At 48.4% G+C, this 20,277-nt stretch overlaps 1 protein-coding gene across 3 annotated transcripts in view; it reads left to right on the top strand.

Annotated features, from left to right (window-relative positions):
• Positions 1-20,277, top strand: part of LOC111153743 (ubiquitin associated and SH3 domain containing B) — a 136,272-nt gene that overhangs the window by 28,802 nt on the left and 87,193 nt on the right. Inside the window, exon 1 of one of the 3 annotated variants that reach the window (XM_022512946.1) lies at positions 14,147-14,192. The exons of the other annotated variants lie outside the window; for them this stretch is intronic. Coding sequence (XP_022368654.1) covers positions 14,173-14,192 — 20 coding nt within the window. The 5' untranslated portion in view covers positions 14,147-14,172. Of the gene's footprint in view, positions 1-14,146; positions 14,193-20,277 lie in introns of those variants that run through there. 3 annotated transcript variants of the gene reach the window in all.

Genomic DNA, 20,277 nt, shown 5'->3' with positions numbered 1-20,277 from the left:
GGCAAGTCAACCGATCTCTGCGTGAGCTCTGTTTTTTCCTAAATGAAGCTTTTCTATGCCTCCGGGGAGGTGAAGTCCAGGAGATACGAAATGTTGCACGTTTATCCTAAACCACACAAATAGGAGATGATTCTGCTACCATCATCCGCTGAGATGTTGTAGGAGGACGCAATCAGTACGAGGCCGTGACATCTCCAGGTGTGCATCAGATGGCAATCGGCCGTCCGCAGCATCCTGCCTGAGTCCCATTTGGTGGGGATGGCTAATGATATGCCTTGCTCTCTGACTCAAGCCTTCTGTTTGAGACAGCCCCTCATAACACCGGCTTTCTTTCTCTCTTTCTCTCTCTTTTTAAAAAGATTTTATTTATTTGAGAGCATAAGCAAGACCAGGGAGCACAAGCAAGATGGGCGATCATGTGCAGGGAGGAGAGGGAGAAGCAGGCTCCCTGCAGTCCAATGCGGGGCTCAATCCCAGGACCCTGAGACTATGACCTAAGCCAAAGGCAGAGGCTTAACCGACCAAGCCACCCAGGCGCCCCAGCACTGGGTTTCAAATGGGAGGTTTTGTGCTACGCTCCCACCAGGGGGAAGATTTTAGAACTTGAGAATGGTGGAGAGCAGGTGTGTTGTTCTGGGGGAAGGATGGATGAGGAGGGGTTGGAAGAGGGAGATCAAGCCAGTGCAAGTCCCCTCCTATGCTGTGTTTTTTACATGAGATCTTTATCCCTCTCGACAGCCCCTCTAAACCCATTTTACAGATGAGAAAGTTAACGATTTGCCCAGTGACCCTCAGTTGGTAAATGGGGTCAAGGTTCCAACTCCTGGCGGCCTGAAGACTAGGCCCACATTCTTCCCCGCTTCCACGGCCACTCTCCCCGTGCTCCCAGGACTCCAAGCTGAGAGAATTTTCCGAGTCATGAAGTGGACTCTGTACTATCTCATCTCCCTGTCTAGACACTAATGCCTCATTTAAGTAACTACTACGTAATGATGATCAGAATAGTAATAACGGAGCAGAGATAGTGTTTGTGGATTTTGTTTTGTTTTATCCGGTGGCCTCATTTTGGAGTCTCTGCTTGACTTCTTTAGGTCACAGTGATCAGGGCCAGTGGATCTGGTGGGAGCCACAGCTAAAGAATTGTTTGTCTGCCTTCAGTTTTCTTTCAGTCCCTCACTCACGCACCGTACGTCTTAGGAATAAGAAGACCGGCTGAGAGGACCTCTTGGTTCTGACTGGGGAGATGTCCATTGTCTAGAAACTGAATCTATTAGAAAGCCCCTTCCCCAGGCTCTGGATGCTAAGTGGGATGGGGATGGGCTCTTGGTCACATCTACTAGGCCTTCAAAAAGCCCCACAATTTAAAAAGTGATACAGGCATATTGTGTACATTTTGTAAAATACAGAAACATAAAGAAGATCAAATACCGTACCACATATGTTATATATAATTATATATAAATTGTTGGGATTCTTTTTTTTAAGATTTTATTTATTTATTTGACAGACAGAGATCACAAGTAGGCAGAGAGGCAGAGAGAGAGAGAGAGAGAGGGAAGCGGGCTCACTGCTGTGCAGAGAGCCTGATGTGGGGCTCGATCGCAGGACCCTGAGACCATGACCCATGCCGAAGGCAGAGGTTTAAGCCACTGAGCCACCCAGGTGCCCCAAATTGTTAGGATTCTTACCTAGCAATTTGCTGTAAATATTTTTCTGTGGCACTAATTGCTCTAACATGATTTGTCATGCATGTCTAGTATGTCATTAGATGGAAATACCATTTAAGCAAGTCCCCAGTTTTGGAAATCTGGGCCATTTTGTTGCAATGAACATTCTCACGTGTAGACTTTTGTGTCCTGAATAGCAGAGCGAGATTAAGGGCATTAGTTTCATTTTTTGTAAAATGGAGGTCATCATCTCCATTTGGAAGTACTGTGACGAGGATTATATAGAAGGATACACATAAGGTACTTAGCAGAGTCCTTGCATACCGTGAGCTCTCAATAAATGGTAGCTGTTGTGACCAGCTTACTTTTCATCTGATTGTTTTCTTAAGTGCCAAAAAGTAGAATTACACTCTCAAGGTTTTTGAGGGCTCTGCGGTTTCATTGTGCTAGCCTCTCTGAAGGTCATCAGGAAGATGAGCAGATGAAACAGGAAGCCAGCGCGACGTATCAGCTCAGCCATGGCTCAAGACGATCAAGTATGGCGGCCATCAACCCCCAGATGGGGTCGTGGCAGTCAGACTCCCCCGGTCCCCAGCATCCCTGATTGAGACCTGGATTCCTAATCCACCAACGTTTTGCATGGCCCAGTGGCTGCTAAAGTTTAAATATATACCCACGAGAGCCAGTGAGAGCCACAGAAAGCCATCCCTCCTTCTGAAACTCATCCTTGTCCCCTTATCTCCCACCTTTGTGCCTTAAGTATAGGGAATGGTGGCTGGGGGTGGGGGGGGTTTGCTAGCTCACCAGTGTAATCATCACTGCTGCTAGAAGAGGATTTGCCTTGGGGTGGGATCCCTAAGAGTGAGTCACCCGTGTCCTCGTCCTCTGTATGATAGACTCGTCAACAGCAGAAAGCTCCAGAGCTGAAAGGAAACTTCTTGATAGTTGGGCCCGATCCCTTCACTTCTGGGAAAGGCTGCAGCCCAGAGCGCTTAAATGATTTGTTCAAGTCATAAAACAAGCTAAGTGGCAAAGCCAGAACCAAACCCCAGGTCTTCCGGAGCTCTCCGCCAGCCAGGATTTTTTCTCCCAGGATCATGCTGATTCCCAGCAAAAGAAAAGGAACCTGGGATTAGAGGTCACGGTTAACTTGCTGTCCAGATATGTGTGCCTCTCTTTCCAAAACGAGTGTGTCTCCTGAGAGGTTCATCCCTGGAAAAATGAAACCACATGGCTGTGTCTTCTGCCATGTGCCTGTGCCGGACCTTTCCTACGGAGAATCTGGTAACAACATTGAGAAGCAGGAAGGAGCTTTTATAAGGTGGCTCTTACTTTTTGTCTCCCTCCTGGACTTCATACCATGTTTGAAGCTGGTTTTTATAAGATAGACTCACTGTGTTCTGGACAGAAACTTGTGCAGCCAAGCAGCATTTCTCAAACTGGAGGAAGTCGACCTCTGTTACCTCAGACGGTTTTTGACACAGGACTGGGGTGAAGAAAGACCAGCTGTGGCCTTCTTGCGTGGAGAGAATCCAGTCATAAAAATGGAGCCAAAACTCTTCCTCCCCCTCGGGTGTCGCTGGACGCCCACTTACCTCCTCAGTCGGTTTAAGGTTTAAAATCTTGAAAGTGTGTTTTTAGGGGCTCCTGGGTGGCTTAGTTAGTCAAGCGTCATTTCAGCTCAGGTCATGATCTCAGGGTCGTGATATCAAGCTCCGTGTCGGGCTCTGACTGAGCCGGGCATGGAACCTGCTTAAGATTCTTTCCTCTCCCTCTGCACTGCCCCCCACCTCTCTCTCTCTCTGTCTCTCTCTCTCTCTCTGCCTTAAAAAAAAAAAAAAAAAAAAAAAATTTGTTTTAGTGAGATTGCAAAGACAGCAGCTCATCTCTTATTGTGCTAGCCTCTGCCATTTGCAGGAAAATCCCTAAATGTCCAATTGTGGGTTATTTTACAAATGAAAAAAAGAGACATCTCTAGAATCAGTGAAAAGGCTGCCTTGATTGGCCTTCTGCTGGGTGAGTGTGGACCTGGTGACTTTGCCAAGTCCCACAGCTCAGGCAAGAGGCCATGGTGGCTGTTAAGTGGTAAGGCCTTGTGCTGTGGGCACGGCCTGCCTGGTAGCTTAATTGTACTCCCAAAGGGGCCCGTCCGAGTGACCCTTCAGCAGGCCCAGGTCCATCTCCCCAGGATTTGGCTTCTGACCATGAAGGAGGGCAGTAGGTCAGACAGAACAAGGTCACAGACCGGGCCAGGCTGGTAGTTGAGAACACTGGAGATTTTCCAGTCTGGGTCCATTCCTTGGCTCTGCTGCTTATGTAACCGGGGACAAGTGACTTAATGTCAGTCATGCAAACTGGTGTCCACAGAAGCACCCTTCTGTTGTGGGGATAATTAAATGAGAGAATGCTTACAAAGTACCTGGCAAATAATAAGCACTCTGTAATGTCAGCAATAAGTTTAATATTGTTATGCTTTTACTGACCGTGACTTTAGAGGGTTTGGGAATTGACAAGAGGAGAGGTAAATAGAAAAATATTTTTGTGCTAGACATTGATACCTTCAGAAGTTATTTAGTGATTACTCACTCTATGCCAGGTCCTCTCTAGGCCTTGGGGATACAAAAACAAGAAGCTCGTAGCTTAACCAAATCCTACAGAAACACAGAATTGCACTGAGCAGGGCTTAATCCCACAGTGAAAGGGATACAAGGGGGTTTCGTGGGCACAGGGGGAAGGAGTGTCACAGCTGGCTTGGGGAAAGGCTCTCCTCTGAGCGGGAACATGGAAGGGAGTTTGCATGTTGTTGAGACATTCCAGCAAAGACACAGTCTGCACAAAGACTCAGAGAGGGGAGAGACGCGGTCTGTCTGATGCGGTGAGAGCATACAGGCAAAGAGCCTGACAGGCTTTTATTCAGCACCAGAGGGAGGAGACATAGTTCTGCCCCCTCATGGAGTTCAGACACTGATAGGGAGAGAAAGACAAGCATTTAGGGATTATCGCATCAGTCCCAATAATCAAGGGACCCATGTAATGGACCTACCGGAAAAGATTTCTGTTCTCAACCCAACGTTGTAAGGAAAGACCACGAAGGGAATATGACAGGGCTGCAGACTAGGAGAGGAGAGAGTTAATCAGTTGGTGGAAAGTGGGGGAGAAGGAAAAACATTCCATGAAGGGCACAAAATGGAAAAGGACATGGAGGTTTGTGAGGGGGCGTGGGTCACTGGAGGGCAACAGGCCGGTAGGTATAGCTGGAATAAAGAAGTCTAAGACGCCTGCACTGATTCATTGGACAGATACGTGTGCGGGGCCCACAGTGTTCTGCGCGGTGCCCGAGGCTCTGTGGGCGCAACGGGAGAGCCCCCATCCTGCGGGGGTTTAGGAAGCACAGACGGTATGCGTGGATCTTGGGGTCTCAGTGGGGTGAGACGCAGACATAACATTAAGAAACAGTGAATCACATGGTGAGCAATGATTCCTTTTTTGCTTCTGATCACAAGGTTGCGGGGAGAGTGTCGGTGCCAAGCCAGTCTGTCGACCACTGGTTCGTCTTTCGAACAGAGAGCCCTTGGCCTTATGCTCAGAGCACTGGCAGGTGAGAGTGTGCAACTGGGGTTTAGTAAAAATATTGTGTTTCCTGGGTGTTGTTTTTCTCTCTCTCTTTTTTTTAATCAGTGGCTATTTTCTGTTTAGGGTAAATGGGCCTTGCTTCCTCTTCGCAGGGGTCATATGAAGTTTTCTTGAAAATGTATTTGAGTTAAAGTAAATGAGTTCTTTCCTTTTTTTTTTTTTTAAAGATTTTATTTATTTATTTGACAGAGATCACAAGTAGGCAGAGGGGCAGGCAGAGAGAGAGAGAGAGAGGGAAGCAGGCTCCCTCCTGAGCAGAGAGCCCGTTGCAGGGCTTGATCTCAGGACCCTGAGATTATGACCCAACCTGAAGGCAGAGGCTTAACCCACTGAGCCACCCAGGTGCCCCGTAAATGAGTTATTTTCAAGAAAAACTACGTAAATACAGTCGAATACAGATGCAGAGCTCGCAAAACTAGGAAGTTGCTAGGGGAATGGCCGAGGCCTAGCCCACACTGCCACTTTAAGTAAGCCGCTTTAAGTAAGCACAGGGGACGAAGAATTGGGGAAAGTGACTTGTTTGGTTGGGAGCACCTCGGCTGCCAAAGTTAAATGTGTCCTTGGTTTTGAGATCCCAGCTCCTAGCACAGAGCTTGGCATTTTGCCCGGGCTCAGGTTTGGGTAATCCCAGCACATGTCATTCACAATGACCCACATTAAAATAGAAAACTTGCATTTATTCCTTCCATCCTGGTCATACCTCAGTTGCATGGTGGCCTGGAAGGAGCTGGAAGCTCTGGCCTTATCAGATAGGAAGCCTGCAGAGGAACAGGACGCCGGGAACTAGGACCAGCAGGCCAGAGAACAGGTGCAGCCTGGTCCTCCTCTGCAAACATGTCCAGTCCTCCCGACCCCGTTGTGGGGATGACGTCCGGGGACTGTCTTCTTTGGATCCCGTGGCAGTCAGTGCATTGCTCGCAGAGAGATGACACCCAGAGGTGGTCCGTGCTGATAAGCATCTGATACTGTTGCCATTTCAGCAGCTCTAAGAGACTTTGTGGTTTCTTTCTTGTTCCTTTTTAAAAAAAAAAAACTTTTTTTCACGACTTGTAAGCGTTTATGTACGTCACGTTCTATGCACTGTGGTCCTCTTCGGCCTTGGCTGTGTTGTTTGGACCCTTATCTGCACTGTGCCTCTGTCCCTGGAGGTTCCGTGATGCTCGGGAAAAACAGAAAAGAACTGCCTTGGGGGCACTTTTGTCCCAGGGCATCGGTTCCTGCAGCCGAGCCAGGTCAAAGTGGGTTTGAAATGAAGTTTTCAAGCTGGGTGGAGGGTGCGAGGGGGGAGGTGGGGCAAGAAAGAGGAAAGGGGTAGCCCAGTTCCGTTTCTAACCATGAGAGACTGTGGACTCTGAGAGACATGCAGAGGGTTTTCGAGGGGAGGGGCTTGGGGATTTGGGAGAGCCTGGTGGTGGGTATTAAGGAGGGAGCACCTATGGCATGGAGCCCTGGGTGTGGTGCATAAACAATGAATTTTGGAACACTGAAAAAAAATTAAATTAAACTAAAAAAAATAAAGTATTAAAAAAAAGAAATAAAGCTAATTGCATGACCAGCTGTTCAGAACACAGGAGACATGTTTCACTGTGTATTTGAAAATAAATAAACAAAATGAAGTTTTCAGAGACCTCACCTGGGGCTTCCTACAGGACAGAGCTCTCGGGAAGTTTCTGAACAGACACGTTGAGCTTATAGGTTCCCAGCCCTATGGCCAGACAGTCTTCGGTTCCTCAGTTCTCAGCGGGTAGGATCTTAACCTTAAGGATGGTTTCCACAGCGCACTCTGCCTCTACGTGTATACCTCAGAAGACCGTGAAAGGTGAGAATGAGTGAGTGAGCTGGCCGTGTATGTGAACTTGGGGGGCGTTGAGCACGTCTGTGTGTGTCAGGACAGCGTGGCAGGTGACCGTGTGGCCTCTGGCTCCCATCTGCGCAGAATACACAGAAAGCGGCTCCCCTCTAGGGAAGGCCCGACGCTGTTGACAGACGGTTCTCCTTATCTTGTTTTCACATCGGTTGCAACACGTTGTGTGTTCAGAACAAGCGTGGGTGGGGGTTCCTCCTGCCCTGCCCTGTACTAGCTGTTAAAATAAGAGGGTGGTTTATCGGATTGTTTTTCAAGTACAGAGCGGGCCGCGGGTGGTTGATGATTCCACTGGGTCACGGAGGGATTTGGTGATTGCAAAGAAAAACCAACTCAGCTCTTTTGGGGAATGCATCAACTATCTGCAGAATAGTCGTTCCGTTTTAGAGATTAGGGTCTGTTTGACTGCTCCAGGGCACTAGGTACAGCTCTCGGAACATTTAAACTACAATTTCCAGGGGCGCTTGGGTGGCTCAGTGGGTTAAGCCTCTGCCTTCGGCTCAGGTCATGATCTCAGGGTCTTTATCGAGCCCCACATCGGGCTCTCTGCTCAGCGGGGAGCCTGCTTCCCCCTCTCTCTCTGTCTCTCTGCCTACGTGTGATCTCTCTCTTTCTGTCAAATAAATAAATAAAATCTTAAATATATCTAAACTACAATTTCCAACTCAAATCATTGGACAGTTTTTCATATAGGTCACTGGAATCATAACATGCCGTTGAAGTTATGGGTTAAAGTCTCTGCCTTCAGCTCAGGTCATGATCTCAGGGTCCTGGAATCAAGTCCCGCATTGGGCTCTCTGCTTAGCAGGGAGCCTACTTCCCTTCCTCTCTCTCTGCCTTCCTCTCTGCCTACTTGTGATCTCTGTCTGTCAGATAAATAAATAAAATCTCAAAAAAGAAAAAAAAGATTAAAAAAAATACTCCAACTGCACTTTCCAATCCACAAAGCACTTTCACGTATGGTTATTCCCATGTAACAGGTGAGAACACCAAAGCACAGAAATATTAAGAATATTTTGACCACAGTCATATGTCTTATAGCTAGTGACCAAGTCGGGTAGAAATCAGACCCGGGTCCACCGCCTCCCAGTTGTGGGTCCTTTGTCCTCCACCATCCCGCCCACATCTGTCTCCATCTTGTCCAGAGTGAGTCGTCCATTTGCTGCTTCAGCATACGGCCCCTCAGTGCCCACACCGCTGAGGATTAGGGAAGGAAGGGTAGCCAGGGAGGATCATTGGAAATTGACTAAATGGATTGCACCATAGCTATGTAAGTTTACAGCAACTTAGAGTGAGGAAAGAGACTGGTATTTACTGAGCAAGCAGCTGGTGGACTGTGAGCCTCATGGACCTGTCACTGTGCAAGAGGGTCTATGTTTAAATACCCCCTCCCTTATTCCTCCACCAGCTTCTGGAGACATGGTCTCTCATCCCCATCTGACAGATGAGAGCACTGGAGCCTAGAGACACAAAGAAGCCTGCCCAGAGTTGCATAACAAGTAAGTGGCAGAGCCTGACTTTGAGCCTGGGTTTTTCTGATTCCAAAGCCAGCCCAGTCCAACCCCCACACTCCATCTATGGGGAAACCAGTGGTGGAGCCACTGCGATGGTCTCCCAGCAATCTCAGAGCTCGGTCTCCTCGACATGATCCCGGTTCTCTCCCCTGCCCCCCCCCCCCCGGCAGACCTCCATTCTCAGGATTGGGATTCCCCTCTGTCCCATCTGATAAAAAGTTGTCAGCATTGCTCATGACCTCCCCTCCCCCGACCTGTGCTCCTGGAGTCATGAGAGCTTTTGTTGCAGTTCATACCAGCCATTAAGTTTTTACCTCTTGTTGCCCTCCACCTTCCAGAATTTTCCGTGCCCCTCAGCGGGGCTCTGCCAAAAATTGTTCATTACCAAATGGTAACCCCACTTGGCTATTTGATTTGTACATTTTCTCCGTCTTATGACATGGTAGGAGACGACAGAAAAACAGGACAGCATAGAACTAGTGGAGAAACAGGTGGAGGGAGCACGTAGCGAAGTCGCACCCATAATACATGAGAGCCCGGAGTCAGCGGTAGGAAGGCACCAGTTCTGAGGCTATCAGAAACGAGGCCCCGGGGCCCCATGGGTCCCCACGTGTGGAGGATCTCTTGCTACAAAAGCCAGAATCTAAAGCTGACCCCCCACCCCCAGTGTTCCCACAATCCTCTGTCTCTACTCTCATTACACCTGACACACCCACCCCTTTGGAAATCTCCTGGCTTCAGTGCTGTTGTTGATAATCATCTTAACCTGAAGTTGTGCGTCTAAATGTGTAATGTATGCAGACCGGGATTGGGATTGGTTCCCAATCTCTTGATCCTGGGCCTGGGAGGTGCGGGGGGGAGGGGGGGTGTTGCATGGAAACAAACTGGTGTCCGTTAGGTACCTGCTCTGCAAAAGTTATTTCATTCAGTCCTCGCAACAGCACTGTGAGGTGGATCCTGGTCCCATTTCACAGAGAAGACTGAGGAGCTCATAGTGGGAGCGAACTGGCTCAGAGTTTCCAGCAAGCAAGTGGCAGAGCCAGAATCAGGACCTAGCTCTCTCTCCAGGGCACATACTTTTTCCACTTTGCCATGCATCAGATGTAGCCCAGAGCCTACCTCCAACCTTCCAGAGGGGGAACAGTATGACCCCCCGATCTCAAAGAACTCACAGCCCCCGAAAGCATAGTATATGGAGCCAAAGACTTGGGTTTGAATCTTGGCCCAGCCCCTTCCTCATGTGTGTTACTAGCATGTCCTTCAGTCTGTTCTGTGAAAGATCTGTAAATAAGAGCGGCTACCTTCCAGAATTACTATGAGGGGACACAATTTTTGTTGCAGAGGACACAGATTTTTCAGTGTTGCGTGATCTCTTAAGCTCTGCGTAAATGGTATTATTTGATTTTAAAACTCAGTCAAGAAATTGACTATGGTACCGACAGGCCCGTGGTAGCGCCAATCAGGACCTTTACTCACCTGGCCCCACTCGGTGGGCAGGTGTATGGTGTGAGCGATCAGGTGTGGGTATTAGAGGAAGCCCAGCACGGGAGCCTGCGAGGCCCGGAGAACAAGCTGGAGTGGCCATCTTCCTCCCCTCAGGGAGCGGCCCTGCCTCCTCCATAAGGTAGAAGTGAGCGTCTGTTGATTAGGTGGGGGACCCAGAAGTTATTCTTTGCGGAGCTGGTTGGAGACCCGATTCCTTAAGGCGCTAAGCTAAGTGTGAAGTCCCCAGGGCTGGGCAGATGGTTTAACATTGCAAGCCCTGTCTCCTCCTTGGTTTGGGCTGTGACCCGAGTTACAGATGGTGAGTGCTTTTTTTCTTCCCATCCTTCGGCAAGTTGAGGATTTCTTGTTAAACTTGTGCAGTCGAGTGGATAAACTTGAACATTTCTTTCTTTCTTTCTTTCTTTTTTTTTTTTTTCATTTTTTGGTTTAGATTTTTGCGTGTTTGTCTCCTTGGCGCTCGTAATTTAGTTCTGATGCTGATGTTAGCAGTTCGGGCTTGGAAGCGTCGTGCTGACCCGTGAGGGAAAGCTTCACCTGGGGCAAACAGTCCGCGGCCCCGCACGGTGGACTTCATGCCACGGGAGTCAGCCCGGGGAGACCCAGCTCTCGGTCTGTACATGTAGAGAGCTTGGGAAAAGAACCCCCCACCCCGCCTTCCCCATTTAAGCAGAACCATCTTGGTTCCTCACAAAAAGAACATCAGTGCCGTGGGTGATTATTTCTGTTTTATATTGAAAATTAATTCCCAGCCCCCAACATCGTCATCCTGTCCCGCCCAAGGCCTGTACTAATTTGCATGGTTGTGTGATTCTCCATCTGCTTTGAATTTCTCAGCTGCTTTGTCCAAGGGCATTCACAGATCTGCTTGTCTGTTGGGAGGGTCTAGGGACTGGGCTGATTGATTTGGGGGATTACAAAGCAAGGAAAAGACAGTGGGAAACGTTCTAATTGGTCTTTTTATCTTGCGCTGTAGCCTGAAGCCCTCCCCCCCCCCCCCCCCCCCGCCGGAGTAATTAACACGAAGTGTAAGGAGTAGAATGTTCCAGTGTACAAGGCAGTGGGAGAAATGACAGAGCACGGAGATAATAAAACGAGGCCTTATTAAGGGGAGCGAGGCACTTGCTGCGGCAAGTTCTGCTGGGCGCCCAATAGGATGGGAGCCTGAGCGAGCTGCTTTTTGGGTAACACTCACAGTTTGCGACATCCGTGGGCTTTTCACGAGGACTGTGTTCTTCCCTCTGATGCACCTCTCAAGGCCCTGAGCTCCCCAGAGGGCCGAGCTTTACCCAGAGGCACGGGGTGTCTCTCCACGCACCCCTGAGGCTCCCACTCCCTAGCCCACTGCTTCTCTCGAGGAGCTAAGGGTCTTCGGAGCAGAAGGGATGGCGGGCTGAGAATAGGACCAGTTCTTTCCTTTTGACATTCCCCTGGATGTGTCCCTGCTCCATCTCAAAACCTGTCCTGGCAGCCTTTGCCCAGAGCGACCCGTGTCCCCGGAGCTCCCAGGACACAAGCTGGCCTCAAAAGGGAAGCCGCCTTGTGCCACCATTCACTGGCTTCCCGTTTTTAACCTTGATGTCCAGTGGAGACTACAGTCTCCATGAGGACAGAAGTTTGTCTCCTTTTGTTCCATCATGTGGTTTGCAAGTACTATCGTGTATTCTGATCAGAAGGATCAGCAAACACCCCATGAGGAGAAGTGACCCTTGTTCCCTGGAAAATGGAATTATTTGCTATAATAATGAATCCAAGCACAACACATGTATGTGCAAGGGAACCTATCATCCAGAACCCTAAATGACCTCTGCGCAGAGAGAGGTGGAAGGGTCTAAAATAAAGATCTGTTGACAAAGTACTTTTAAAAAGACAGAATATTATCCCATAAAATCAAATCTGGGACTTTATCCCCAAAGAGCATGAGGACTCTTTGCCTTCAGGATTCGAGGTCCGATTAAAGACTTGAGAGAAACCCAGATTGCAGAAGATTCTAGAAGCCAAAGATGTGTTTGGGGGTTGGGGGGGGAGGAGAAAAAACATTAGGAAGAAGCGCCTTCTGATTTTAACTCAGGAAAAATGTTTATTCTTATCCTCCTCTTAGGGACATATTAATGCAGTTATACAAGGGAGGGGAATTGCTATAACACTTAGCATTAACCCTGATTTTGCATTCATTCATCATTTGTTCATTTACTCCTTTAAAAACCTGAAGCTGAATGCTATGTCTGGTTCATATGTGGAATGTCTTCTTCATCCTCCTCTTCGTGACCTTGACCCGGAGCAGGTACTCACATACAGCTGTTAAGCTGGCTTTGTTGCAGACATGCCACATATTTTGAAATTTCTTCTTTCTACTTTTCAAAACAACCATCAGATGATGCTTCTCCTCTTGAAAAATAGGGAAAAATCTGCCGACTGAGACTTCTAGACTAAGTTTTGAAACTTAGGACACAGGACGTGACTGACTAAGGCTTTAAGAGAACAGGACTTGGACCTGGTACTGGTTTAGGGGTTGATGGAAAAGCTCCTTTTCTTAGGGTGGAAGAGACCTTAGCAATGGCACAGGCCCTGATGGGTGCACTCTAGAAACCCGGCATCCTTAGCACGTGCCCTCCTGGCTTCAGAGTGGTCATTCCTCTCTATCTTGGTGGACAAGAAGATCTCTTGGCTCGGGGGCCACCATCCCCCGACAGGCCAAGAGCCCTGGCCTCAAGAGTGACTCACTTGGACTCAGAAACCAGTCTGCCTCGCTCAAAGAGCCTGCGGCTTAAGGTCACTTAAAGACCAAAGCAAAGTTTCGCCAACACCGGCAAGTGCTTCGTAGGCCGTGTGTGAACTCAAGAGCGACCAGAGCTGGTTGACCTTTTACACAGGGGCTGAGTCCTCACCCTGCGGAGCCTGAAACTTGAGAGCTGAACATTCTAATCTGGCCAAATATGGAGTCTCTGAATCACAACCTCCTGGGTTCTTCCTCTGAGATGGTGGCTGGAAGAAGTTCACAGTTTTCAACTTTGAAAACAACTACTGGTCTTTACGTTGGGGGAGGATCACCTTGTGACCTTGTGAAAGGTCAGACAGGCCAGTGGGTCTGAGAGTGGCAGACCTGAGGACAGGGATTGAGGAGGCTTTGGTTCAGCTGGTCCCAAGAGCATTGCCCAGTTCTAGGGCTGGTGCCTGATTTTCAGAGGCCGCTTTCCCCAGAGGGATTATGGGCTATGTCTCTGGAAACAGTTGTTTAAATTGTTTGTTTGTTTTTATTTTTATTTTATTTTTATTTTTTTAAAAGATTTTTATTTTATTTTTATTTGACACAGAGAGAGAGATCACAAGTAGGCAGAGAGGCAGGCAGAGAGAGGGGGAAGCAGGCTCCCCGATGAACAGAGAGCCCGATGTGGGGCTCGATCCCAGGACCCCGAGACCATGACCTGATCCGAAGGCAGAGGCTTAACCCACTGAGCCACCCAGGTGCCCCATTGTTTGTTTGTTTTTAAATAGAGAGCTTATTTGAGGGTTTCTTTAAGGGCTATGCTTTCTAGATTTGGCAACGCATATAAACGATCAGCCCTCTTCTGTTTTCTTTATTGTGGGGGTTAGGAGAAAGGAAAAGTCACAGAGATGGAACATCTAGGTTAGAGAAAGATTTGTGTTAGGGCTCCAAACCTAGTGACTTAAATAGAGGGAGGGAACAGGTACTCACCTGCCTGATATGGTATGTTTGGCCGTATCCCAGCCCCCTGGCCCTGCGGGGAGCGAAGCTGTTCCCATGGACCCAGGCTACCCTGCTAGCTGCCAGCCGAGTTCATGAATCCCAAAGGGAAGTGGCTTTGAGGTTGCAGATGGCTCAACCTGAAATCCTCTTCACTACTGACAACCAATCCAAGAACCCACAGCCCACGGCCCTGAGGGCCGATGACCTTCCCTTCCTTTATAGGCCCCGGTAATTTCTCATGGAAACTGTAGAAGCAAGGCCTGCTTTCCAGTCCTAACAAAGATGGATTCTTTTCCAAAGAGGTAACATCCTGAATGTGGTTGAGCCCCCAGGCTTCCTCACCAACCCACTGGGGCATCCCCACCTCCAACTACCGCATGTGGTTAGTTAACAGGGAGGTCGAGCACCCTTGTGAGTGGGTGAGGTGAGAAAGAACACGACTTTACAGGGGTTCTTTCTGACCTTCCTGTCCTCACCACTCAGCTTTGTCACGGGACTTTGTACACCCCTTGCTCTGCCTTTGGCCCGCAGGGGCTGACACCCTCCTTTTGTGCAGGAAGCAGTTATAATCCTGTGATCTTAGGTATGGCGCCCGTCTCCCCAAGTCTCACTGAGGTGCACACATTTAGCTTGCCTGGGTCTGGACCTCAGGCCACTGAATGTCCTAATGGTCATTCCTGAGGAGGCCAAATGCTTATCGTGAAGGAAGAAGATAAAAACGTTCCTCCTTATTCATCAAAAGCTCTAGTCCTTAATGCCTCTCCCAGATTCAGATCTAGGGCTTGGGACTTTAGAAAGTGTGGGTTGTTTGTAAGCATCCATCCATCCCCTTCTGAACAAAGTTGGAAAAAAATGAATTTGAGAACCTTCTCCTCAGCTACACCCTCTGGTAGCTTCTGTAGTCTCTCTACTCCAAGGCATTCAAAGGTCTTGTTTGCACATCTGGCTGACTGTGGGAAAGTTCCTCCCATAAAGGTCTGGAGAAATGGCTTTGTGGCCAACGACCTGTGTTGTTAAGCTAGAGTGTACATTTTGCATTTTACTCTGGTACCCTGGATACAAGCTTCCCTCAGGAATCACTGATCCTCCTGAGTGTGTTGAGGGGGAGGGGCTAGCTTGGGGATAGCCTTCAGAATAACGAGTTTTAGACTTGTTGCTCTCCTGGTGCTGGAATTTAAAAGCCTGGAGTTCTTTCAGAAGAACTGCGTAGGTGGGTGGTTCTGGAAATCCTTGGCTAAAGGGAGTACCCAAAATCGTGTATGTAGACAAAAATACCTTATGACTTGGTTCATATACTGTAAAGGGATGATATGGTGGAGAATTTCAGCTGCATCTACCTGTAGATTGTCATAAATATACCAACCAGAAGTTTGCACAATTCCAGTAAAAGAACTTAGCTTGCCTCCATTTAAATCTATCTAAATCTAGCAGGGCTGATGGGTGATCTCCTCCAGTCATGACTTGGGTCCCAAATCCTGTCAATCTTGTCATTGGTACAATGGGAAATGAGTAAAGTAAGAAGCATACTGGTGGAAAGTTTCCAGATGATCTTTCTCAGGGGAAAAAAGTGCCCTTTTCTCTGTGATCATACCCTGCTTAATTTTTTGGGTGTTAAAACATCCTTTCTTTTATGAACTCATGGTAATCATTGGTGTCGGGGATTTTAGAATAAGTTGTTAATTGAGAAAATTAAAATTTAACTCCATCCAGTCCACCTTCAGCCCACTGGCCTCTGCTCTGAAAGCTTATTAGTCCAAAAGTATCTGGAACCAACTGCTCTACCCACCGTTCTTACAAGCCACCAGGCACAGAAGACTTCTGCTCCCTAACCTGAGAGAAGACCTGCCTCTTCAGGCTTTTCCAGTACTTCCTTGTCCCTGCTGAGGAGTAGTAAACTTTTGCTAGCCCATTTCTTCTCTGCTTGATGCCCTCATTCCTTCTCTCAGTGAAACCGTCTAGAAACCCCTTGCAAGAGAGCTCACTTGTATCTTCCTCCTCTGGGCTGCCCAAGCGCCTTGTCCTCACCTTTGTTATAACCCTTACCATCAAAAAAGATAATGATGGGGATGACCTTCTTTCTCAGTAAGCTGTGTGGCTGCTCAGTTTCTCTCTCTCTCTCTCTCTCTTTTTTTTTTTTTTTGTAATTTCTACATATAATGCCTGTTAAGTATGTATTTGTTGAATGAATAAGCACCCGGAGTCTCCGGTTGCAGTCAAACCTTATTGTCTCCTCTGTCTACTGCAGTAGAAATAAAGAGCTAATCCACTGGGTCATACATAATTCTTAGGGTGCAGAACCACCGTAGTGGAGTCCGTCTTTGGCTGTCTCTTCTCCTGGCGTAAGATAATCCTAGCAGAAAAGCACTGTGGCCAGGAAGCTGACCCCTGGGCTGTAGTTGTCTCTGGACCCTTTGGAGACTCTGTTCTCTCTGTAAAGGGAAAGGACTGGGAGCGATTATCTCAAAGGTTCTCACAATTCTCAACCTGCTCTGGAGGAGAGAGGCCCTCAGATGTGAGACGCACGACTCTTCTCCAGGGAATTGCAGTAAATTATTTTAAACATCATTTTACTTATGATTTTTGGTAACCTAGATGTTCATTTTCCATTTGTTGTCAGTTGTATTGCCAATTTTATTTACTTGCATCCCTCAGAAGGCCTCCACAGGTTTTCAAACCAGAACATCTCTAAGTTTGATGTTTGAGTCCTGGCTTTATGTTCCGGGAGCCCTGTGACACAGGACAAGTCCCCGCCCTGGGCTTGAATAAGCAGAATGTGTGGAATCATCTCTCTGTCATAGTTGTCGGGCACCAGAGGAGCAGGTATATGTAGTGTGTCTAGCACAGTGCCTGGAGTGTAGGTGTTCAACTCCTGGTCATCTCCCATCCTCCTCCTTCATGCAGGGAGCGTCTCATGACGGCCCGAGAACCAACCAACCGAACCATGAGAAACTCATTCATCCTTGAAATGTCACCTTCCTGTCCCCATCCCCACCTTTATGTCTACTTTTGTAAAACGTGCGCTCTTTGTAGAAGGGATTTCAGAAAGCAAGCAATCCCAACCCCTATCCCATGGGAAGAATGGGGTGAGGATGGAATTTCAGGAGTGAGGATTTGGAGGAAGAACTAAGATTTCATCACTTCCAGGTTAGCCCCAGTGGAAGCTGCCAAGTGTATTTCCTGATAAGTGAGCTTGAACTTCAGTAAATCAGAAGGGGAAAGGGAACCTATGTGGGCGTTGGAGGGATTATAGATTCAGCGCATGTGTGTCCTGCTGCTTTGATCCCTTATTAAAGACCATGAAAATATCCCCAGCACCTGATGGTTAACTCTTTTCAGGTGTGGGCCTGTGATCCGCAGAAGTGTTTCAAGTCAGGCACTTTATATCTTCGGTAGACTTGTATAGTCCAAGGCTTTTGCAAATGGGAGACTTGAACCCCCACCCAGTTCTTTCCGCTAGAGACGAGGGAGAGATGATCACCACATCTCAGAAGCTAGAGCTCTAAGCCATTTTTTTTTCTTTGTTTGTTTGTGTTCATTCATTCACTCATTCATTCATTCTCCTCGGATTGAACGTGCATGTCATGGATTTAAGCTCATGGAGGATAAATGGCCTGTCTTGGCCTTCCGGCTCCCCTGCATAGAAGGCAGGGAGACCAATGGAAGTAAAATTAGAAGACACAGGTAAAGGAGGCCGAGGTCAGGCATTCAGGACAGGAGGAGGAGCAAGTTTGGGACGATGCTGGTAGTTGAGATGGGGCCACGATTATTATCCAGGCTTATTACATGCCAGGCGTGCTGCTGTCCTCCGCATGTGTTATGACCCTCAGCATCACCATCCATCTGCTAGGCAGGTCCAGTCCCCTCCCATTTTGCAAGGAGAAGGATCGGACATTTAAGGCCCTCCTTGATGTCCCACATCTGTGGGTGGTGGAACCAGAAGTGAAATCCTTGGCTAGCCGGTTGCGGTGTCCCTACCCTTCGTGATCACAGAGCTGCAGTTAAATGGTAGCTGAGCCCGACTCGGGGAAGTGGAAAGGAAAGGTGCCAAAGCAGAAAGGGAGTGGGGATAGAGGTCACCCCAGAAGGGCATCACAGGGGGAGCAGTGGCCCATGGGAGCCCAAGCCACCCGCCACCTTGCTAGAATTTTTGTTCTCTTGTTCCACAGGAAGAGGAAGCCCAGGTTCTATGCTTTGGGAGGTAGAGAGGTCATGGGAATAGCTAAGCAGACATCTTGGGTTTTCTGGAACAGTTGCAATTTTCAAATCATGATTTTCAAGTCGTGCCTTTCATGGACTCTTGCTTCAGAAAATAAGATCACCGGTAAAATCATGGCGTTAGGGAGCGTGGGAACCCTGTCACTTGACGACTGTTAGAAGCAAGACTCCGGGAAAGAAAAGAGAGCACTGCTGACTTTGTGCCTCTGTATCTAGGCAGGATCCCCTCAGCCAATTCCCCCAAAGGGATCCCCATCGCTCCTCTTATAAAATCTCTGGCAAGGAAGCTTCTCAGCCTTGCCATTCCAGGCTCCAAAAATCTCTGCAGCAGACATCTTTTTTTATTTTATTATTTTTTTAAATTCTTTTGGTGGTGGGGGACCCCATCCTCTGCTCAGCCCTGGGATTCTTCATCTTTTTAGTGTTTTAGTACTTAGGGAAAAGAGAAGCAATAGGATCTCATGGAAAAATCCAACTTCTTCCTTTTTCCTTGCCTTATTCTCCCACTAGGTGGGTCCTATCCCAAGTCCTCAATGACAGGATGGCCCCCAGAGTCCAGGAGGTCTCAGAAGACACAGGCAGGATGAAGCTGAACCAGGATGTGGAATTGTTGAGCAGGTCTGAGTGGTAGGCAAGGAAAGCTGAGCACAGCAGCCTGCCTTTCAAGGACACATACCAGGAACCCATATGTCTGATCCCTTGAACGTGCTCCAGGGTCTTCCAGCCGGGCCCTGGCCCCATCGCTACATCCTTCTGTGTGCAGGGCACAGATGCATTGTGGGGAAAAGAATGGAGGTTTCCTGACAGAACAAATTTCCTGTGGTTAAGTTTGGGGAACTACCCTACCTTCCTGGGGCCTCTCTTTTTCCACCTCTAAAATGGGGATACTAATTCTATCTCTGATGTCCACACATGCCCCTCACCAGGACACTGAGGACAAGTGAGGAAAAGCAAAGCATTCCAAGGCTAAAAAGCACCCTGGGTTCATTTTGTCCATTCTCTACCTCCAGCCAAGTTCTCTGCACAACAATACCCAGACCAGACAAAAGAATGTGCCAGGGCATAAAGACCACCTAGGAGGAAGAACCCACAGCTTCCCCTTGGCTTGAAGCCAGGTTGGAAGTTGTCATGCCAGCCTTTTTTTGCTGCATGGCTGTTCATCATCAAGTAATTCAGGCCATTTGGGGGGAAGAAAAAAAAAAAAACTTCTCTCAAAATGAGGGAGTGATTTGCAGCATCTGTTACTTCCTTTTTAATTGAATCTGTTCTTCTCAGATACCAGGAGCAAGTGCCAAAGTCAGCAGTAGGATTCAGCTGTGTACATTTTGAAGGCCCTGGAAGATAAATTTATGTGCACTGTATGTATGCCGATTGTACAAAAACCAGATGGCCGAGCTGTCCTCAAGGTCCTGTCGAGGCTGGTGGCTCATGTAAGGCTCTGGGGTGAGGAGGTAGGAGCTGGGTTCACTTTCCTGAGGCGCTAGCGACCTTAGCAAATACATGCCCACGTGGATCTGGAAGTTTCCTCCAGAAGGAAGGTGCTGTCCCACAGGATGGGACCTTCCATCTGCCCCTGAGTGATGGTTGGGCTCTGCCGGGATCCACATGGCTCTAGTTTCTTGTGTTCTCTAGATCTGTTGGGCACTGGGAGGGCTACCAAGAGAGCTTACAGGATTTCCTGTGCCAGGAAGTACCTTGAGGAGATCTAAGGGCTAGGGTCCAAGGAGAGGGTGGATGAGCTTGGCAGGTCCCTTCCCTACCTATGGTGTGGAAAAGATAACAAAAAACCAGAGAAACCATGCAAAAGAAACCCATGAACCCCAGAAGGCTTCAGTAGCCCCAAGCATAGCTGCTGCAAAGCCATTGTTTCCAGGAGAAATGGGGATTTTGCTTGAGGACAGATGAGCAGTGTTGAGCCCCAGACAGTGGGCTGGATGTCCACCTTCATCCTCTAAAATGCCTGCCTTCTGAGCCTTCAGAACCAGGATGGAGAGGTTGTGATGTGCCAACCCATCCGCCCTCCTTTGTCCTCTTCTGCCCAGAAACCACACAAAGTGGGTTGGCATTGGTGGGCCTCCTCTCGGGCAGGACACTTAAGGCTCAGAATGGGGCTGAGGCTTTCCTTTGGGCACACTGAAGGTGGATCTTAAGAGCAGCACCCCATGACGGAGG

The sequence above is a fragment of the Enhydra lutris genome, unplaced genomic scaffold (assembly GCF_002288905.1).
Source record: "Enhydra lutris kenyoni isolate GAN:26980312 unplaced genomic scaffold, ASM228890v2 scaffoldscaffold34, whole genome shotgun sequence".
Taxonomy (NCBI): Eukaryota; Metazoa; Chordata; class Mammalia; order Carnivora; family Mustelidae; genus Enhydra; species Enhydra lutris.
This window is presented reverse-complemented; position numbering and strand designations above follow the sequence as displayed.